Source organism: Pezoporus occidentalis, unplaced genomic scaffold (genome assembly GCF_034315485.1).
Source record: "Pezoporus occidentalis ecotype Australia unplaced genomic scaffold, CSIRO_AGI_Poc_V1 ctg126, whole genome shotgun sequence".
NCBI classification, from domain to species: Eukaryota; Metazoa; Chordata; class Aves; order Psittaciformes; family Psittacidae; genus Pezoporus; species Pezoporus occidentalis.
The window spans coordinates 33,195-50,180 of record NW_026913060.1 but is presented as its reverse complement, the minus strand read 5'-3'; the positions used below and the strand labels follow the sequence as shown (position 1 = coordinate 50,180).

The 16,986-nt window shown below is 61.5% G+C and overlaps 3 protein-coding genes across 9 annotated transcripts in view; 1 reads left to right on the top strand and 2 right to left on the bottom strand.

Moving 5' to 3' along the window:
- Positions 1–2,836, bottom strand: part of TNS1 (tensin 1) — a 68,612-nt gene extending 65,776 nt beyond the window's left edge. For 3 of the 7 annotated variants that reach the window (XM_062607768.1, XM_062607769.1, XM_062607772.1), the window contains exon 1: positions 2,726–2,835. In XM_062607768.1, the coding sequence (XP_062463752.1) occupies positions 2,726–2,821 (96 nt within the window). In that variant the 5' untranslated portion in view covers positions 2,822–2,835. Of the gene's footprint in view, positions 1–2,725 lie in introns of all 7 variants that reach the window. The other 4 variants (XM_062607765.1, XM_062607766.1, XM_062607770.1 and 1 more) reach the window with 2 other exon arrangements.
- Positions 2,837–4,697: 1,861 nt separating this feature from the next.
- On the top strand, positions 4,698–12,036 carry RUFY4 (RUN and FYVE domain containing 4). Its single transcript, XM_062607762.1, has 12 exons — positions 4,698–4,876; positions 5,659–5,752; positions 6,663–6,724; positions 7,033–7,139; positions 7,966–8,091; positions 8,545–8,651; positions 8,783–8,926; positions 9,310–10,489; positions 10,565–10,671; positions 11,213–11,359; positions 11,552–11,683; positions 11,753–12,036. The coding sequence occupies exons 1-12, from the start codon at positions 4,705–4,707 to the stop codon at positions 11,853–11,855; spliced, it is 2,481 nt and encodes an 826-aa protein (XP_062463746.1). The 5' UTR covers positions 4,698–4,704; the 3' UTR covers positions 11,856–12,036.
- A 1,088-nt stretch (positions 12,037–13,124) lies between these two features.
- On the bottom strand, positions 13,125–16,556 carry LOC134158119 (C-X-C chemokine receptor type 2-like). The gene is made up of 2 exons (XM_062607763.1): positions 16,334–16,556; positions 13,125–14,530 (listed from the first exon to the last, which is right to left on the bottom strand). Exon 2 carries the CDS (start codon positions 14,523–14,525, stop codon positions 13,449–13,451), a length of 1,077 nt encoding a protein of 358 aa, XP_062463747.1. The 5' UTR covers positions 14,526–14,530; positions 16,334–16,556; the 3' UTR covers positions 13,125–13,448.
- Between the last annotated feature and the right edge of the window lie 430 nt (positions 16,557–16,986).

The following is a 16,986-nucleotide window of genomic DNA, read 5'->3' as shown; positions in this document are numbered from 1 at the left end:
CTGACCCGGGGAGCACCCGCCACCCACCTCATCCCCATCCCTCCTCCGGTCTCCAGCGGATCTTGCGGAAGGGGCGTTCTCCCCCCCCATCCCCAGCTGTGTCCCCTGGGTGGTCCCGGAATGGGAGACGGGGAGGGATCGGTGGACATCCATGCGCCGAGCTGGGGGGCCCCAGTGAGGGGGGACAGCCTCCAGGCGGGATGCAGCGCGGCTTGGCAGCCCGCGGCCCTGACAGGGATGGATTTGGCAGCAGGGTACCCCAGCACATCTTGGGGGGCTTGGCAGCGCGGCACATGGTCCTCCCCCCCGCCTCCAGCGCTGACTCCAGCTCCAGCCTGGAAACTTGTGCTCAGCCGGTCGTGACCATGAGGGTGTGAGTCAGGCTGAGGGACGCGCTCGGGGGGAAGGACACGCTAGCAGGACGAGCACGGCTGGCATAGGGACGGCAGGGACGCGGGTACTGTAATCCCCATCTTCCCCATGCCTCAGTTTCCCATCTGTACTCTGCATCCCACTGCCAGCCCAGAGACGAAGGGCAGGGTGGGCTGGGGGGAGCTGCCCATCCCAAACACTGCCCTTTCCATATCTGAACACCCCCCCCCAAAATGCAGCAGCCCCTCTCTAAAATATCCCTTTCTCACCACCCTCCACCCCACCACTCTGCTGTGCCCATCCGGCCTATGGCAGAGGTACCCCTGTGGGGATGTTCCAGCTGAGACAGGGGACAGATGGGAACAGCAGTCCTGCCTCCCATGACAGCCAGTTTAGGGGATGGGGAAGGCTGGGGGACCTGATCCTGCTCACAGCACCAAATAGGCAGGGAAAGCCTGTCCATGCACACCCTACAACCCTATCCCCCCCCCCCCCATAATTACAACCCTCATTAATCAGGCTCATTACTGCCCACAATGAAAGCCCCAGTAGAGATGATTGTCCCCACCCCCCCATAAATCACCCCCTCCCATTCACTGCCGTGACAAGCCTGGGCCCCTCAGAAGGGCAGAGACAAGGGTCATGCAAGAGGGATACTGCCCGTGGGCATCTTTTAGGGATCGTTTTCTCAGCAGAGGTGCACCAACAGGGCACGTAGCCCAGTCCCCCCCATGGGTGCCAGTGACGTGGGCACATACCCCAGGTGAAGGCCAGCTTTGTTAGGAATCCTCTGTGTCCCCCCCGTCCCAGCATCTCCATGTCCCCAAGGCCCCCACACCAGCTTCCATCAGGATTATCCCCGTACTGCCCTTGCGTGCACAGGGGACATGCACACCTCACACACACACAACCCCACGTACACCCCAGGGCACATTCATCTGCGTCACACATACAGCCCATGTCAGGCATGTGCAGGTACCCATGTCTGTGCATGGGTAGGGCTGGGGGACACCCCTCTAACAGGGTTCTGCACAGCTACTGCACCCAGCACACAGGCACCCATGCCGGGACATGCACCCCATGGCACCTCCCCAGGGACCTGCTGTGCACTCACGCTTGTGCCAGCTGCTACACAGTCTCACCCCAGCCACATCTGCATGCTCATGAACACATGCACAGGCACACGTGTGTTACACACCCCCGTGAGTCCCTGTTCTCACTCCCGCATCAGGGACACATGGGCACAGGGATGGACCTGGCACCACACAACAGCCAGCCCACACCTCACCAGTGCCCCTCACCTCCCCTGTGCCCCCAGCAGCTCACCGTCCTGTGTTCCTGGCACCCGCTGGGGTCCCTGAGCAGCCAGGGGCCTCTCTGTCCTCCAGGCTCCAAGCTGGGTCCCTGGCCTGTCACCACCCTGCAGTGACACTCCCCCCGGCACTGCCCAGCGGTGGTTTTGGCACCTGCTTTGCTGGCACAGTGCAGCCGGAGCGGCCCATGCCACCCTGCCACGCACAGGGCAGCTTCCCAAAGGTTAAGGAACCAAGTGAGGGTGGCGCAGAGGGAGCCCAGCACCCTCCACCAGCTTCTCCCCTCCTTGCCTCAGTTTCCCTGGCACAGGTGGCAGGGCAGGATGGGTCCCCATGGTGGGCACTGCAGGAGCACAGGGATCTGTCCCACTGTGGGGCAGTCCCCTGCCACAGGGATCCCACATACAAGAGGTGCTGATGGGCACAGAGATGCCCCTCATTGGGTGCTTACGGGCATGGGGATCCCATATGCCGGGCACATTTTTGGGCACAGGGATCTCACACAGACTGAGCACTTCACAGGCATAGAGGTCCCCGGTGCCTGGTGCTTATGGACAGAGGGATCCCCCAGGCTGGGCTCTTTATGGACACAGGGATCTCTCATGCCAGGTGCTTTATTAGTACACAAATCCCCTCAGACTGGGCACACGGGTGCCTCATTGTGGGTGCCACAGCACGGGGACACCCCCACCTCTCCGCTTACTGTGTAAGGGCACAGAGATCCCAGCAGATCCCTTTGCATGAACCACTGTACAGCGATCCCAGTGGATCCCCTCCAGCCAGGCACTGCAGGGGCCCGCAGGTGCAGGTTTGCAGGGAGTGGGGGTCCCAGTGACACACTGAGGGGAACACAAGGAGGGACAAAGAACATGCCCGGCACCCTGGCATGCACAGGCACGGTTTAACCCCCCCACTGCCCGCAGCAGGCAGGGCCAGCTCCAGCCTCTACCCCAACCCCCCGCACACCCGGAGCTCACCCCATCTCCGTGCCCCCCATGCAGACCCTAACCGTAACGCCGTGTCCGGCGGTGCCCGCTTACCTCCCGGTGGCGGCAGGCGCGGAGGGGCAGGAGGCAGGACACCAAGGACTTCCCCCAGCTGACCAAGGTGGCAAAGCACCAGCTCAGCCGGGTCATGGTGCCCCTGCCAGGGGTCACCCCGCGGGAGGGTGGGGGGGAGTGTGTGTGCAGCGGCCGACCCCCCCGGGCCACGCTCGGGGTGGCGGCCAAACCCAGCCGTGTCCCCCCCCCGGCCCGACTGCAACAAGCTCCGGTGCCCGGGCAGTGCCCAGAAGGTGCCCGGCGGTGGGCACGGGGCCGTGCGGCGATGGGCTGGGGGTCTGCGGTCCCACCGGGCCCTGTCCCCCCCTCCGGTCCCCCAGCGTCGCCTGCGCGCTGGCAGCCAGGCAGGGAGCACCGTGCCCGCCCATGTCCTGCAGTGCTTGGGTGGGAGCCAGCTCCGCCACGCTCCCCCTCCTCCTCCTCCCCCTCCTCCCCCCCCCGCACACGGGGCTCGGGGCTCGGAACCCTCCGGACTCACCAGCCTGCACTCCGGGGCACAGCATCCCCTGGGGTGGATGCCGGACAGTGCCCCCCTCTCCAGCCCCCTCTGTTTTGGGGTGGAGAAACCCAGACGCCTGTGTATTCTCCATTGCAGTTCAACCCTCAACCCCTATCCCGACCCTGCCTCAATTTCCCTCCGGCAGCTCATGCCTACCCCAAACTCTAAATGGCAGTGCCTGCACATGAACGGGGGTGGGGGGAGAGCTTCCCTGCCCCTCTGCCAGCCCCCTGGCATCCTACCAAGCCTCTCCCCTTCCCAGGAGCTTGAGGACACATTCAGGGACCCCCTTGACCTAGCCTGCCCCTCAGCGGGTGCCTGGCTGATGCATCATGCTGTGGGCACAGTGTTACCCAGGGGAACCCCTTACTGCAGGACACCCCTACATGGCCCTGGGCACCCCTACCCCACCATGGAGTTCATACAGGGCAGGGCGATGGGGTGCACCGGGGACCCCCTACACACACTCCACACATCCATTGGGGTTTTGCCAAAGGTGGTCTGGCAGCAGCCCCTCCATGTGCCCCTGTGATGCCACCATGATGCAGGGCAAGGATCCATCCCCATGGGGCAGCTGCCGGTGCCAAGCGTGGGCAGCGGCAGTGCCAGGCCTGGACACTAATTACATTTGCCTCGGGATGGCTCCTAACGAACGGCAGCACCAAAGAGGGGGGCAGGGAGTTTGGGGGTCCCACACACCTCATGGCTGTCCCCCAACCCTGCTTGGCACCCAGGGGCTGGCGGAGGACTTGGTGGGCAGGGGGTGCTCAGGTACAGCTCCCCCAGCCGAAGCACCAGGGAGGTGACATCACTGCTGGCTCCATGGTCCCTCACCCCCATTTAATTAGCAGATGGCCCCTGCCCCCCCCGGCTGGGCATCACCAGGCCTGTGCAGGGCCATTAGCTTTATTTGCTGCACTGAACCAGGGCCAGGCCTCATTAATTGAATTGCACCCGCGCCAAGGACAGGCAGGCATCTTATCCCCCCAGCAGCCCCCACCACCACCCCAGCCCTTGGATGGAGCAGGGACAGGGGACCCCACTGCCAGGCTGTTGTGTCACGGTCCTGCTGGTGGGGTGCCTGGTGTGGGGCAGACAGAGCTGGCAGGTGGGTGCACCCACGGGCAGACACGTGTGTGTGCGTACACACACAGGTGCCCTGTTTAGCCTCATGCCCACTACATGCATATGGCTTGCATGTACACATGCACCCCTATAGCCTGCACATACATGCAGTCACACACATGCACGCACACATATATGCATCCCCCCCTGCCCCCAGCACAGTGTTGTGATGCTCTGCTCCCCCCCGAACACCCTGTCCACCCCCCCCCCCCCCGATCCAATGTGGGGTGCTGAGCTCATGGAGCTCACAGCACCATGCATTGAAGGATGGCATGGGCAAAAGAGGGCGCTGAGGAGACTGGGGTCACCCCAAGCACTGCCACCAGCTCCCTCCATGCCCTTGGCTATTCAGGGGCACCCCACAGCCCAACACCCCCCTCTCCAGGCACCAGGAGGATGCGGGGAGGCCCAGGCTCCCACTCAGCATCACTTCCTACTTTCACTTTGGTGCCGAGCATCGGCCTTGCCTGGGGGAGTCGAGTGTCCCCCAGGCCCTCATTACACAGGTAGGTGCTGCAAGGTGGGGTATGGTGGGGGGCAAGATGTGGGGGCAGCTGGGCATCACTGGAGGCATCCACCAAACAGGATGGTGGTGGGGAGCAGAATGGTAGTGAGTCCCCATGCCCGGCACTAGTGGGGTGAGCTGGCATCACCCCTGTCCACCTCGTCCCCGGGGGTTTAGTTCCCAGCCCAGAAGGAGCCCATAGGACAGGGCTGGCACAGCAAAGTGGGACAGGCACAGTAGTGGAGGGGTACTGTGGGGCTGAGGACCCGCAGGCACATATAGCAAGGGGAGGCAGGGAGTCTTGCCCAGGGTACCTCAGGAAAAGTTTGCAGCTGAGCTCTGGGCACAGCTCCCATGTCGGGGCAGATGGCTGGGGGTCTGTGGGCCTTGATGGGGTGGGCTGCAGCTCGTCATGGTGGTCGTCCTCTGTGCCAGGATCTGCTGCCACCCCAGGGCTGCTGTTGGTTGCTGTTAGCTGGGTATGGGGCCTGGATCCCCCTCCCCAAAACTGCAGGGTGTCCCTCAAAGCATTCCCAAGCCCCATTCCCAGGGGAGGGCATCAGGGTCCCCCCAAGCCTTGCACTGCATCCCAGAAGGGATATAAGCAACGGCTGCACAGGGGGACCAGCCTCACTGACCCCCTTCCCAAAGCTGGCACCCACTAATGAGGGAGCTGGGTGCCATGGGCCAAGCTGCAGTGCCTGATGTGATGTGAGGCAGGAGGGGGGTGGCTCCTGCAGCCCCCCCTCCTCCCCCGACCTTCCACACTTCCTCTTGGCCAAGGTACAAAAGGAGAAGCCGGCGGGCGCAGGGACACACCAGGGTCACCCCAGCACCCAGCAAGCACCTCGGGGCACCCCACAGCTCCTGGGCACAGGTAAGGGGCTCTTCCTCACAGGGACACTGAGGCAGGGGCAGGGGGGCAGGTTGGAAGATTGCTTGTCCAAGGTCACCCAAGGGCACCGGGATGGGAACCCAGGCAACTGGAATCTCCTGCTATGCCGTGGCAGGGACAAAGGACACTCGCACACTCTTGAGCATGCTTGGGCACGCTTCTGCACACACACTCCTGTGAGGGCACACACCCCCTGCAGCACAAACCCCCATGCACACACATGTATGCTCCCCCAGCCCTGTGCCCAGCCACCACCTGCAGTGTCAAGCCCCAGACCTGCCACCTCCATGGGCACTGTCTCTAGCCCTGTCTCCAGGGTGCCACCCCTCAAAACCACCCCACTGCGCTGTGCCCCCCACAGCACTCCAAACCCTGTGCCAGCCCCGCAGGCAGCATGCTGTGCCAAGGGGCTCTGCCCTGGGGAAGCTCAGTTTGGGAGGCTGCATGATGGGGGCTGTGTGCCCCCCTTTCCCACCCCACCCCCCAGGAGCCCCCATCGCTGGTTGCGGTGTGAGTGAGTGAATTGAGAGCAGAAACAAAGGCAGTGCTTCTCTAGCGCCAACCCATATCCTGAATCCTGGGAGGCCCCCCCAATGAATGGGAACAGAGGCTGGGCACAGTGTGGGACAGAGCCTGGAGGCATTTTGGGACAGGGCACATGGACAACTAAAGGGATACAGGATAGGGCACCTTTGCACACCCCATACCCCCTGCCCCATGTAAATGGAGGAGACAGGCAGGGAAAGGGGGTGCCTGAGCCCCCCCCTCTTACCTGAACAGTAAGGCAGCTCTGGGATGGAGCTGGAGGGACAGACCCTGTCCTTGGGGAAGAGTTTGGGGTGCCAGGTGACTGTCAGCCTGGAGCCTTTTATTGCTGCCCCTGCCTTTGCAGACCCCCAGGGACAGCCATGGCAGCGGATGGGGAACTCAACCGCATTATCAAGGACCTGCAAAGTAAGTGTGCCAGTCTGTCCCCTGCCAGCGTGTCCCCTGCCAGCCTGTCCCCTGCATGGCACATCTCACACTGACCATGCCAGGTCCCTCCTCACACCCAGACCATGGGCAGCACATGCCACTGCTGCCAGCCCTGGTGGGTGCCATTCCCTCCCCTGATCCCCCATTTCATCCCATGGCAGGTTCCTCTTTCACCCGCTGTCAGAAATCCCCGGGCCAGGAGCCAGGATGTGGTGGGAGGTGTGGGATGGAGCAGGGTGCCCGCTGCCTGGGCAAGGCACTGCCAGCTCAGCCCTGCCATCCCACAGGGACTGTGGCTGAACTGAACCACTGCTACAGGGAGCAGAACCTGCCAGTGACAGACGGGAGCCGGGAGCTGCACAGCCTCTGTGCCCAGCTGGAGTTCCTCCTCCAGGTACCTCCGCTCCCCTGCGCCCACTGCTCCCTGCCCTCAGTTTCCCCTGTGTCACAGCTGAGGGCAGAGGGGACCCTATGCTGGCTGTTCCATGGATTGGAATGATCCCAGCTGGCATTATCCAGCCCTGGGCATCCCCAGCCAGGCAAGCAATCAGACCAGGATCACCCACGTCCACATGTGTCCTCCTTGAAACAAGTCCAGAGGAGGGCCATGAGGATGATCAGGGGACTGTCGCACCTCCCGTATGAAGACAGGCTGAGAAAGTTGGGGCTGTTCAGCCTGGAGAAGAGAAGGCTGCGTGGAGACCTCATAGCAGCCTTCCAGTATCTGAAGGGGGCCCGTAAGGATGCTGGGGATGGACTATTCATTAAGGACTGTAGTGATAGGACAAGGGGTAACAGGTTAAAACTTAAACAGAGGAAGTTTAGATTGGATCTAAGGAAGAAGTTCTTTACTGTAAGGGTGGTGAGGCACCGGAATTGGTTGCCCAAGGAGGTTGTGAATGCTCCATCCCTGGCCGTGCTCAAGGCCAGGTTGGACAGAGCCTTGGGTGACATGGTTTAGTGTGAGGTGTCCCAGTCCATGGCAGAGGGACTGGAACTTGATAATCTTAAGGTCCTTTCCAACACAAACCATTCTATGATTCTATGTGTAATTGCACGTGCTGCAAAAGGGGAACTGAGGCACAGAGCCAGCCCAGAAGGGACAGCCAGAGGACACTGTCCTGGCTGGGGTAGCTGGCTGGATCCCAGCCCCACAGGTACAGACTGGGGGGATGGGGAACACCCCCAAACAAGCAAGCCCGAGCTTGTATCTCTGCCAGTTTGACCTCAAGGAAAAGAAGAGCTTCTTTGGGCAGCGCAAGGACTATTGGGACTTCTTGTGCCAGGGCCTGGCACAGCGCCGGCAGGAGCATGAGGGCATTCGCTTCGTCACCTCCCTGGACAAGGTGGGCACACACAAATGCGGCTGCCTCTTCTTGTTTGGGGGTGTACACACACTTGGGCACTGAGGATATAAGGAAGAAGTTCTTTACTGTGAGGGTGGTGAGGCACTGGAACAGGCTGCCCAAGGAAGCTGTGGCTGTTCCATCCCTGCCAGTGTTCAAGGCCAGGTTGGACAGGGCTTAGAGCAACCTGCTCTAGTGGAAGGTGTCCCTGCCAATGACAGAGGGGCTGGAACTGGATGATCCAAGGAAGGTCCTTTCCAACCCAAACCATTCAGTGATTCTATGATTCACATAGCAGTGCTACAAAGGGTTTTCTCCCCCCTGGGGTTCCCACTGCCCCCAGTGGGTGTCCTGGCCCTGGAGACCCTCTTCCTCCCTTCATGGGCTGTTGGGGGGGAGGCGTGTGGGGAGCAGACTGGCATGGCAGGGCTGGATGACCTCTTCTCTCCCCAGCTGAAGACCCCAGTGGGCAGGGGCCGAGCCTTCCTGCGGTACTGTCTGGTGCACCAGCAGCTGGCAGAGTCCCTGCAGCTCTGCCTTCTTGACCCTGAGAGCCTTCGGTGAGAGCAGGGGCATGGGGATGGGATGCTCATCGTGGCATCAGTCACAGCACCCGATTGTCAAGGGTGCTGCAGGCATGTGTGCCCCCTCAGGGTTACAAAGGGCTGCATGAGCCTGTTTGTGGTTGCAGTGAGTGGTACTACGCCCGCAGCCCCTTTCTGAGCCCCCAGCACCGGGCAGAGATCCTGGGCAGCCTGTACGAGCTGGACTGTGTCACCTTCCACCTGGCCCTGTGCAGAGATGACCTGGACACTGCCTGGCCCATGTTCTCTGAGTGAGCCTGGGGATGTGGAAGGCACCAGGGGCATTGGGGGTGACAGGGCCATGAGGGGTACCGGGACTGAGCATAGAAGAGCAGCACACAGGCCCATGTGGCACTGCAGCTGTACCAGCCCTCCATATGTGGCCATGGGTAGGAACAGACACCTGTGCCAGCATGCACACACCGTGCCTGTGCCTTCAAAGATGCCATGTGTGCATGCACAAACACACAGCAACTCTGGTCCCCTGTCACCAGGAGCCACCCGGTATAACCAGCCCTTCTGCCCTCTCCATCCCCAAAGGCTGGCTGTGCCCAGGGAGCCCTGAGGGAGGGAGGTCAGTGCCCTGCTCACCCTGAGGGTGACCTGGTGGACCTGAAACCCATGTCCCCTCTAGGACACTGGTACGACCCAGCTTGGTGACTGGGAGCAGCCTGGCAAAGACAGCCCCACAGGCAGATGATACTGACACCAGGATGCATGGATGGCCTGATGGCATCACCCATTTCACCACAGCACCCTGTAAGGTGCCAGCCTACCCGTGTTCACCCACCTTGGCTGCCCTGGGGGCAGGCAGTGTAGAGGTGGAGGATGTGGAAGGGAATGTGGAGGGCATGGAAGGGAAGAAGGATGTGGAAGAGGAAGATGAGGTGGAGAAGGATGAAGATGAGGAGGTGGAATGGGATGTGGATGTGACATTAGAGCAGGATGTGGAAGAGGAGGATGGAAAGGAATTTGAGGAGGATGAGAAGGAGGTGGAGGATGAGAAGGAGGTGATGGATGAGGAGGACGTGGAGGACGTGGAGGTAAATGTGAAGAAGGATGTGGAAGTAAAGGAGGATGTGGAAGAAGATGATGAAGCGGAGTTGGACAAGGATGAGGAGGAGATGGAAAACGTGGATGCAGAGGAGCTGGAGGACACACACAGCACTGGCAAAGCACCCCAGTCTGATGGCGACAGGGATTCCGGCGCATCACCACCACCCAGCACAGGGTGCGCGCTGGGCTCCCTGCCACCAGAGCCCAGGCAGCCGGGTGGGACAGAGGAGTCCCTGTGGGCACTGGTGTCCCAGCTGCGGGCTGAGCTGGAGCAGTGGAAGGCATCGTCCCAGGCTCTGGCAACGCGGCTGGCACGGGAGGAGAGGCGGCACAGGCGGCAGGAGGAGGGCAGCGCACGGCGGGCCCGGCTGCTGGCACGTGAGGCCGAGGCTCTGCGGGACACCAACACCTTCCTGGGACAGGCACTGGCGGCAGCGGTGGGAGCGGGGGGGTCGGGGGCGCTGGCACAAGCACAGGAGGAGGCACGGGTCTGGCGGGAGGTGGCAGAGGAGCAGGGCGCCCAGCTGGCCACGGCACAGGCAGAGGTTGCAGCGGTGTCCTCGCACCTGCGGGAATGCCAGGCGGCGCTGGCAGCAGTGGGACAAATGGACATGCCAAAGGATGCCGGTGCCCCAGATGAGGTGGCTGCCATGGAAGAGGTGCTGCAGCGGGCACTAGAGATCGCCTGTGGTCCCCAGGAGTCCCTGCCAGAACAACAAGCAGAGGGGGAGCCCAGCACAGCCATCAGCATGGCCATGGTATGGACAAGCCTGAGGGGACCCTGCAGGGACGAGGGGTTGGGGAGCCATGGCTGAGCCTCTCCTCTCCCACAGCGCTTGGCCACCCTGGCCGCAGCAGTGCGGGAGGAGGCCTGGCAGAGCCAGCAGCAGCTCCAGGCCAAGAGGCAAGAGGTGGCCCAGCTGCAGGAGCAGCTCAGCAGGTTGGGCATGGAACCCCTGCACCCACCACCCCATCTCCACCCATCATAGGCTTTCCCCTGCTACCCTCCATGATGCCACACTTGAACCCAGGGGAGCAGCCCCTGGGGATGGGCAGGGGAAGGAGGGAAGGATATGGGGAAGGAGGGCTGGAGGGAGGAGTCAATCTGGGGACTCATCGGTGGAAGGATGGAGTAATTCATTTGGGGCAAATAGATGGGCAAAGGGATGGAAGGGTGGATGGAGGGATGAATTTGGAGTGAATAAATTGATGTGTGGGTACACAGAGGGATGGAGGGATGAATGCGGGACAAGTGGATGGAGAAATGGAGGCGTGGATGGGCAGAAGTCCAGAGGGCAGATGAACAACTGGTAGATGTATGGATGGATGTCCCAGCAGATGGTAAGGTGGCTGTGGGGGTAGGGAGCCAGTTTGGGGATGGATGGGCAGCAGATAAAGGGAGAGAGAGAGGTATGAACGGATGGATGGAGAGACAGCCAGCTGAGGGACAGGGGCACCGTCTCCCCCCTGCTCTGCACCAGGGCCCGGCAGGATGGCGAGCGCTGGGCATCGGCTCTGCAGCGGGCGCAGCGAGAGGCTCTGGAGCGGGAGGCCACACGTGGTGCGGAGCAGGCACGGCAGCAGGAACTCATCCGGGACATGAAGGGGCGGCTGCTGGAGCTGCTGCGGTGAGAGCCCCGGGTAACCCACACGTGCGGAACCGTGCACGGGTAGGAGGCCCGAACAAACCCTTTTGCCCAGAGGAGGGCACCAGAGCTCAGGCGAATCCTGCTCACCACCTTGGGTCTGGGGTATCAGGGCATGTTTATGAACCCCCACCAGGCATGCTCCTGCCAGAGCTGACCTGTGCTCTCCCACAGGGAGAAGGATGCCCTGTGGCAGAAGACAGAGGGCATCAACACTGCAATGCCCAGCACAGCACCCCGCGATGCAGGGCTGTGCACCCACTGCCACAAGGATTTCCACCTCCTCTCCCGGCGGTACAACTGCAGGTGGGCAATCGGGGGGCACTGGAGGTGACACTGCCATGGCACAGCTCTCACTGCCTGCTCTCTCGGCAGGTTATGCCAGGGTAAGGTATGCCACGCATGTTCTGTGGACGTGGGCAAGCAGGGACGCTGCTGCCTGCTTTGCTACCAGCAAAGGCACTCACAGGCTGTATGAGTCAGGACTGCAACCCTCACACTGGGCCTGGGATACCCGCTGCCCTGACTGTCTCCTCTCCGACTTGCTGGGGACCAAAGTGCCCAGGGCCTGCAGGCAGGTCCGGCTGCCTGACTTCCCAGGTTGAGATGTGTCTTTCTTGTGGCTGGTCTGCACAGAAGAGAACAACACACTCCTGCTACCCCTGTGACTCCTGTGTTATCTATTGGTCGTCGACAGATGAATGAACAGCATGGAGGTGTCCAAGCTCTCCCAAGGGAGGACTATCCCCATAAGGGGCGTCCCAGCTGCAGCCAGGCTAAGTCGGCATCTGCCCCATCCCACACGGGGAAGCAGCAGTGGGCAGCGGACACAACTCTTGGCCAATAACCCTGGCTTCCTGCAATGCTGCAAGGAACCGCTTGGGCAAGCGTTTCCCAGGTACAAAGGTGATGGGCTGTCCCTGCCCTGCCCTGAATCCCCAGGGCTCCCCACGTGGGTGCTGGGGGGAACCCCATCCCCACCCGTGAGCCAGCATACAGCTGGCACCCACTGATGCTTCCACGGTTAAGGACCCCCAGGAGCCTGAATCAGGCACTATGGAGGAGCAGGACAGGACTCCTGTGCAGAGATGCTTGGGCACGCTGGTACAGGCATCCTAATGCCTGGTATACAGGGTGGCAGGGGTGACCCCAGTAGGGTCTCAGCCCTCTCTTCAGCCACTCTGCCCTACTCTGGTGCCAGCCCCAGTTGCCCAAGCCAGGGCAGAAACATCACGGTTGTGTAAGGTAGAAGTTCCCAGCCTTTTGCACAATGACGTCCTGTCACTGCAGCATCGGGGGGGTGGAGGGGAGCAGGGAGTGTTCCGGGTGCTGGCCCTCTTCAGGCAGGGGTCACAGGTCTGTCTTGGTCTCAGCAAGGGGCTGCCCAGGAACCTTGCAGTGATTTGCTTCACTGGGGCTCAGATCGGGATCAGTAAGGCAGAGGTTTTGTCCCCAGGTGGGACAAATGCTGCACAGAGACCCCTGCACCAGAGATGTGCCAGGACATGGCCGGGTGGCTGCAGGGATAGAGACCTCTGGGATCATGTAGGATGCTGAACCTACTGCAATAGCTTCTTGCGCGACAGCCCTTCCCCTGGCCTGGAAGTGGGGTTACCCACACCCCACCACGCTCAGCTGGCACCACTGCTTTGGCACTGAGGTGGGCAGCCCAGGACCCACCGTCCCCAGAGATGTGCTCTGGCCCCATCGCAGCACTTCCCTCCCTTTGGCAAAAGGGAGCCCGGTCTGGGTGACCAACCCACCAACTCCTTTATTGCTGGATGGCCATTGGCCGCAAACGCCATCCCCACTGCAAGGGCGCAGAATCCCAGAAGTCACAGGCTCCGCCCCTGAGCGGGCACAGTGGGCAGCGCTCGGCATCACTCCCCTGGCAGAGGGGTTGTACTGCCTCATTGCACAAGCCCCTTTCCAGCCAGGTTCCAGCATCCAGTGGTGGCCCTGCCCATCCCCATGGCATTGCCACCTGCATCTTGAGGGCTGTCTGCGAATGCTGGTGGATGTGAGGTGCTGGGAACTGCTGGGAGCCACGAGGGTTGGGCCCCAGCAGGGCTCAGAGGGTGGTGGAGGTGTTGCCAGAGGTGGAGGCGTAGGAGGCGCGGCCATAGCGGGTCACAGCATCCTTGCTGATGAGCCCACGCTGTGCCAAGATCTTGAGGAAGCTGTTGCGAAACTTCTGCCCGATAAAGGCGTAGATAATGGGGTTAATGCAGCTGTGGGAGAAGCCCAGGACCTGTGTGACGGAGAGGGCTGTGTCAATGCGATTCCTTCGCTCACAGGTCTCAGCGATGGCTTGTGTCCTCATGAGAGTGTCGCTCACCAGCGTGATGTTGTAAGGCAGCCAGCAGATGAGGAAGACCAGCACCACGGCAAAGATGACCCTCATGGCCCGCTGCTTCTGTGCATTCTTGGTCTGCAGGAGGGTGTGGATGGTGACACCATAGCAGAAGAGCATCACCAGGAGGGGCAGGGCAAAGCCGAAGGTCTGCGGCAGGACCCGCAGCACCACGCGCCACTTGGTTGTGTCCTCGTTGCCGATGCTCTCGTAGCACACGGTGCCATTGTTGGGAGAAGTGAAAGCTTCACGAAAGAGCAGCACAGGCAGGGAAAGCAGCACAGAGAAGACCCAGATGCCCAAGCAAACAAACTTCACCCAGTGCCTCTTCTCGGTGGCGGGCCGGGTGGCATAGACAATGGCCAGGTAGCGGTCCACACTAATGCAGGCCAGCAGCAGGATGCCACTGTAGAAGTTGGCCTCCTGCAGCACGGAGATGGCTTTGCACATCACGGTGCCAAAGACCCACTCGTGGGCTCGATAGGCAGCCCAGAGGGGCAGGCTGAAGGCAAAGAGCAGGTCTGCCACAGCGAGGTTGAGCAGGTAGACGTCGGTGACAGAGCGGCTGGTGTGGCTGGAGTTCACCACCAGCACCACCAGCCCGTTCCCCACCACGCTGAGGATGAAGACGAGGCAGTAGATCACCACCACCAGGTACTTGTTGAGAACGGAGGTGTCAGGCCGGCACGGGGCAGAGAAGATAGCAGTGTCGGGCATGGCCGTGCTGTAGTCATAGGTGTAGTTGTAGAAGGAGAGGAACTTGGATAAATCCCCACTGAAGGAGTACGATTCCATTTTGCCTGTGGAGCACAAAGCAGCACAAAGGGGAGGGGGAGCTGGTGTGGGCCAGTGGTGACAGTGTCTCCGGGTGCTCTTGGCATCCCTGTTGCCTGCCAGGTCCCCTCCCAGCCAGTGAGAAACCCCCCTCCATCATTCCACTATAACAATGATGTGCCAGGTAATGACACTGCAGGTGGACACTGTCCCTCATATGCCCACTTGTACAACACCCCCAGCACTCCCCAGACACCTCAACCCTGTCCTTTCCTTGTCTCCCATGGAAGAAGAGGTTCCCCCACAGACTGGCCACCTCTCCTTGGGTTTGGGGGGGTTCCATGCAGCCATCATGTCCTTCCAGGAATCACCTGGTCCCTCCAGCATCCCTGGATCCCCTGATTTGTGTAGGTCCTTCAAGACCCTCTGAGCTTTTTGGGCATCTCAAAAGTCCTTCAAGCACCTCTGGATCCCTCCAGCCTCTCCATCCCCTTGATCATCGCCGCTGCAGCTGCCCCTCCTGCCACCCCAGCTAGCAGCAAGACTGCGGTCACGGTGGCCAGAGCAGGCAGCACTTGAGAAGGTCTGAAGGTCGTTTCACACCCTTCTTCCACTTCCCCTGAATCCTGCCACAGCATGAGTAGTTTCACGACACAGACGGAAGGCCGTGTCACCCTTTGCAGGCAGCTTTGGAAATACTTCATGTCTCTGGTTTTCCTGTTCTCAGCTGGGTGGTGCTGTACGTGCCAGTGTCTCCTGCACTAAGCTGTGATGGGGAAATCACAGGTGAGAGTAGCTCTTCTTGTCTTCTCACGTAGGACATCCTGCTCTGTCCCTGCCTCCTCAAAGACCATTGAGTTTCAGCCTTCTCCCAGTATGGATCTGGGCTCACATTTCACTCTAGTTTCACCCATCTGCCCCATTTCTGAGCCCCCAAGCCCCTGCAGAGCTTGGCAATGCCAGTGCTGCTTGGGGGTGCTGAGTCTCCACAGTACTGGAGGGTCTCTGGTCCCAAGCTGGCCCTGTCTGAGCCCAAACCCTCCCTGGGACCACGTTTCTCCTTCTGCCCAGCAGAAATTCCCTGCTGCAGCTGGGCAGGTGCCCCTGCCCAGAAAAATCCCTGGCTCTGCCAGCCCCATTCCAATGGTGGTCCCAGGATGGTGATCCTGGGATGGTGATACCCCAACATCCCAGAGGACCACATCTGGGAACACTGCCAGTGACGATGGGGGAAGGTCCTCCCAAGCAGGACTGCTGCAGACGTGGGGTAGAACCGGACACCAGAGCTTCCCCTCAAGTTATTTTTGGCTGCTTCTTTCTGCCTCCCCACTCCAAAATCCCAGCGGTTCCTCTGGGACCAGGCACTCCCCACCCACAGATGCCCTGCAGATGGCCCAGCTGGGGGAACAAGCAGCACCCCATTTCCCTTCCTGACTCCAGAAGAGTTGGTGGGATGCTGGGGTGGCCTTGGGGGTCCCCAAAGGATTCGAGGAAGGAGAGATATGGCATAGGAAGGAGGGATATGGCATGGGGATGTGTTCTCCATGCGAGGAAATGGGAGCAGGCGCTTTACCCTGGGGCACGCATGGTTGATGTCCATGGGGACCATAGGGGTTCTGCAACCCAGATGAGCCCCAAGCACAGCCCTGGTGGCTCCCACCCACCACCTCCCGCTGCCCCACAGCAGGCAGCCCCTCAGGTAGCCAGAGCAGCCCACCCTGGCCCCCAGACCAGCCCACTCCACGTGTGAGGGATCTCAGCTGGGTGCTGGGGAGCCAACAAAGCCTGAGGACAGCCCCGGTCTCCAGTGGAGCACCCCAGGGACTCACCGCTTGCTGCCCTTGCTGTCCCCAAATCTGGGGTCTTCTCCTGGTCCCAAGCTAGTTCTCACTAGGAAACTCTGGGGCACGGGGTGAATCCAAGCGTCACCCCCAGAGGGCTCCGGCACTGAGGGTCACCAGGCCAGCCAGAGGGGCTCTCACCTGAGGCAGCTGCCGTGCAACCTCCTGGCACCCCTTCCTTCCACAGCACGCTTTATGCTGCTCGGGGAGGAAGCGAGGTTGCAAAAGCTTCACCCAGAGTGAAGGGGAAGTGGCAGACAGAAGGGACCCTTCTGCACCCCCTCAGGACACCCTCCCCAGCACCAGGGCTGGGGGGAGCCCGCAGCCCCCCTGCCACCCTCCTGTCCCAGGGTGTCCCAGGACCCCTGGCAGCGGGCGACACCAGGTTGCACCCAGAGGTGCATCACCCTCCTGCAGTGACGTACCCCGGGGGTCTCCAGCTGGGGGTCTCCACTTTGTCCCCTTGCCCGCAGTGAATGCAGGGCTCCCTTTCGAGCCTCCTCCAGGTGCTATAGCCCTCTCCCCCCCCCCCCCGGCCCCCGGGAGAGCAGAGCCCCCTGGGGCCGTGGGGCAGGCCAGCGGACAACGGCAGGGCAGGGCTCCGTGCCGTGGGTTCCTGGTACAGCGGAGGTTGGCGCCGA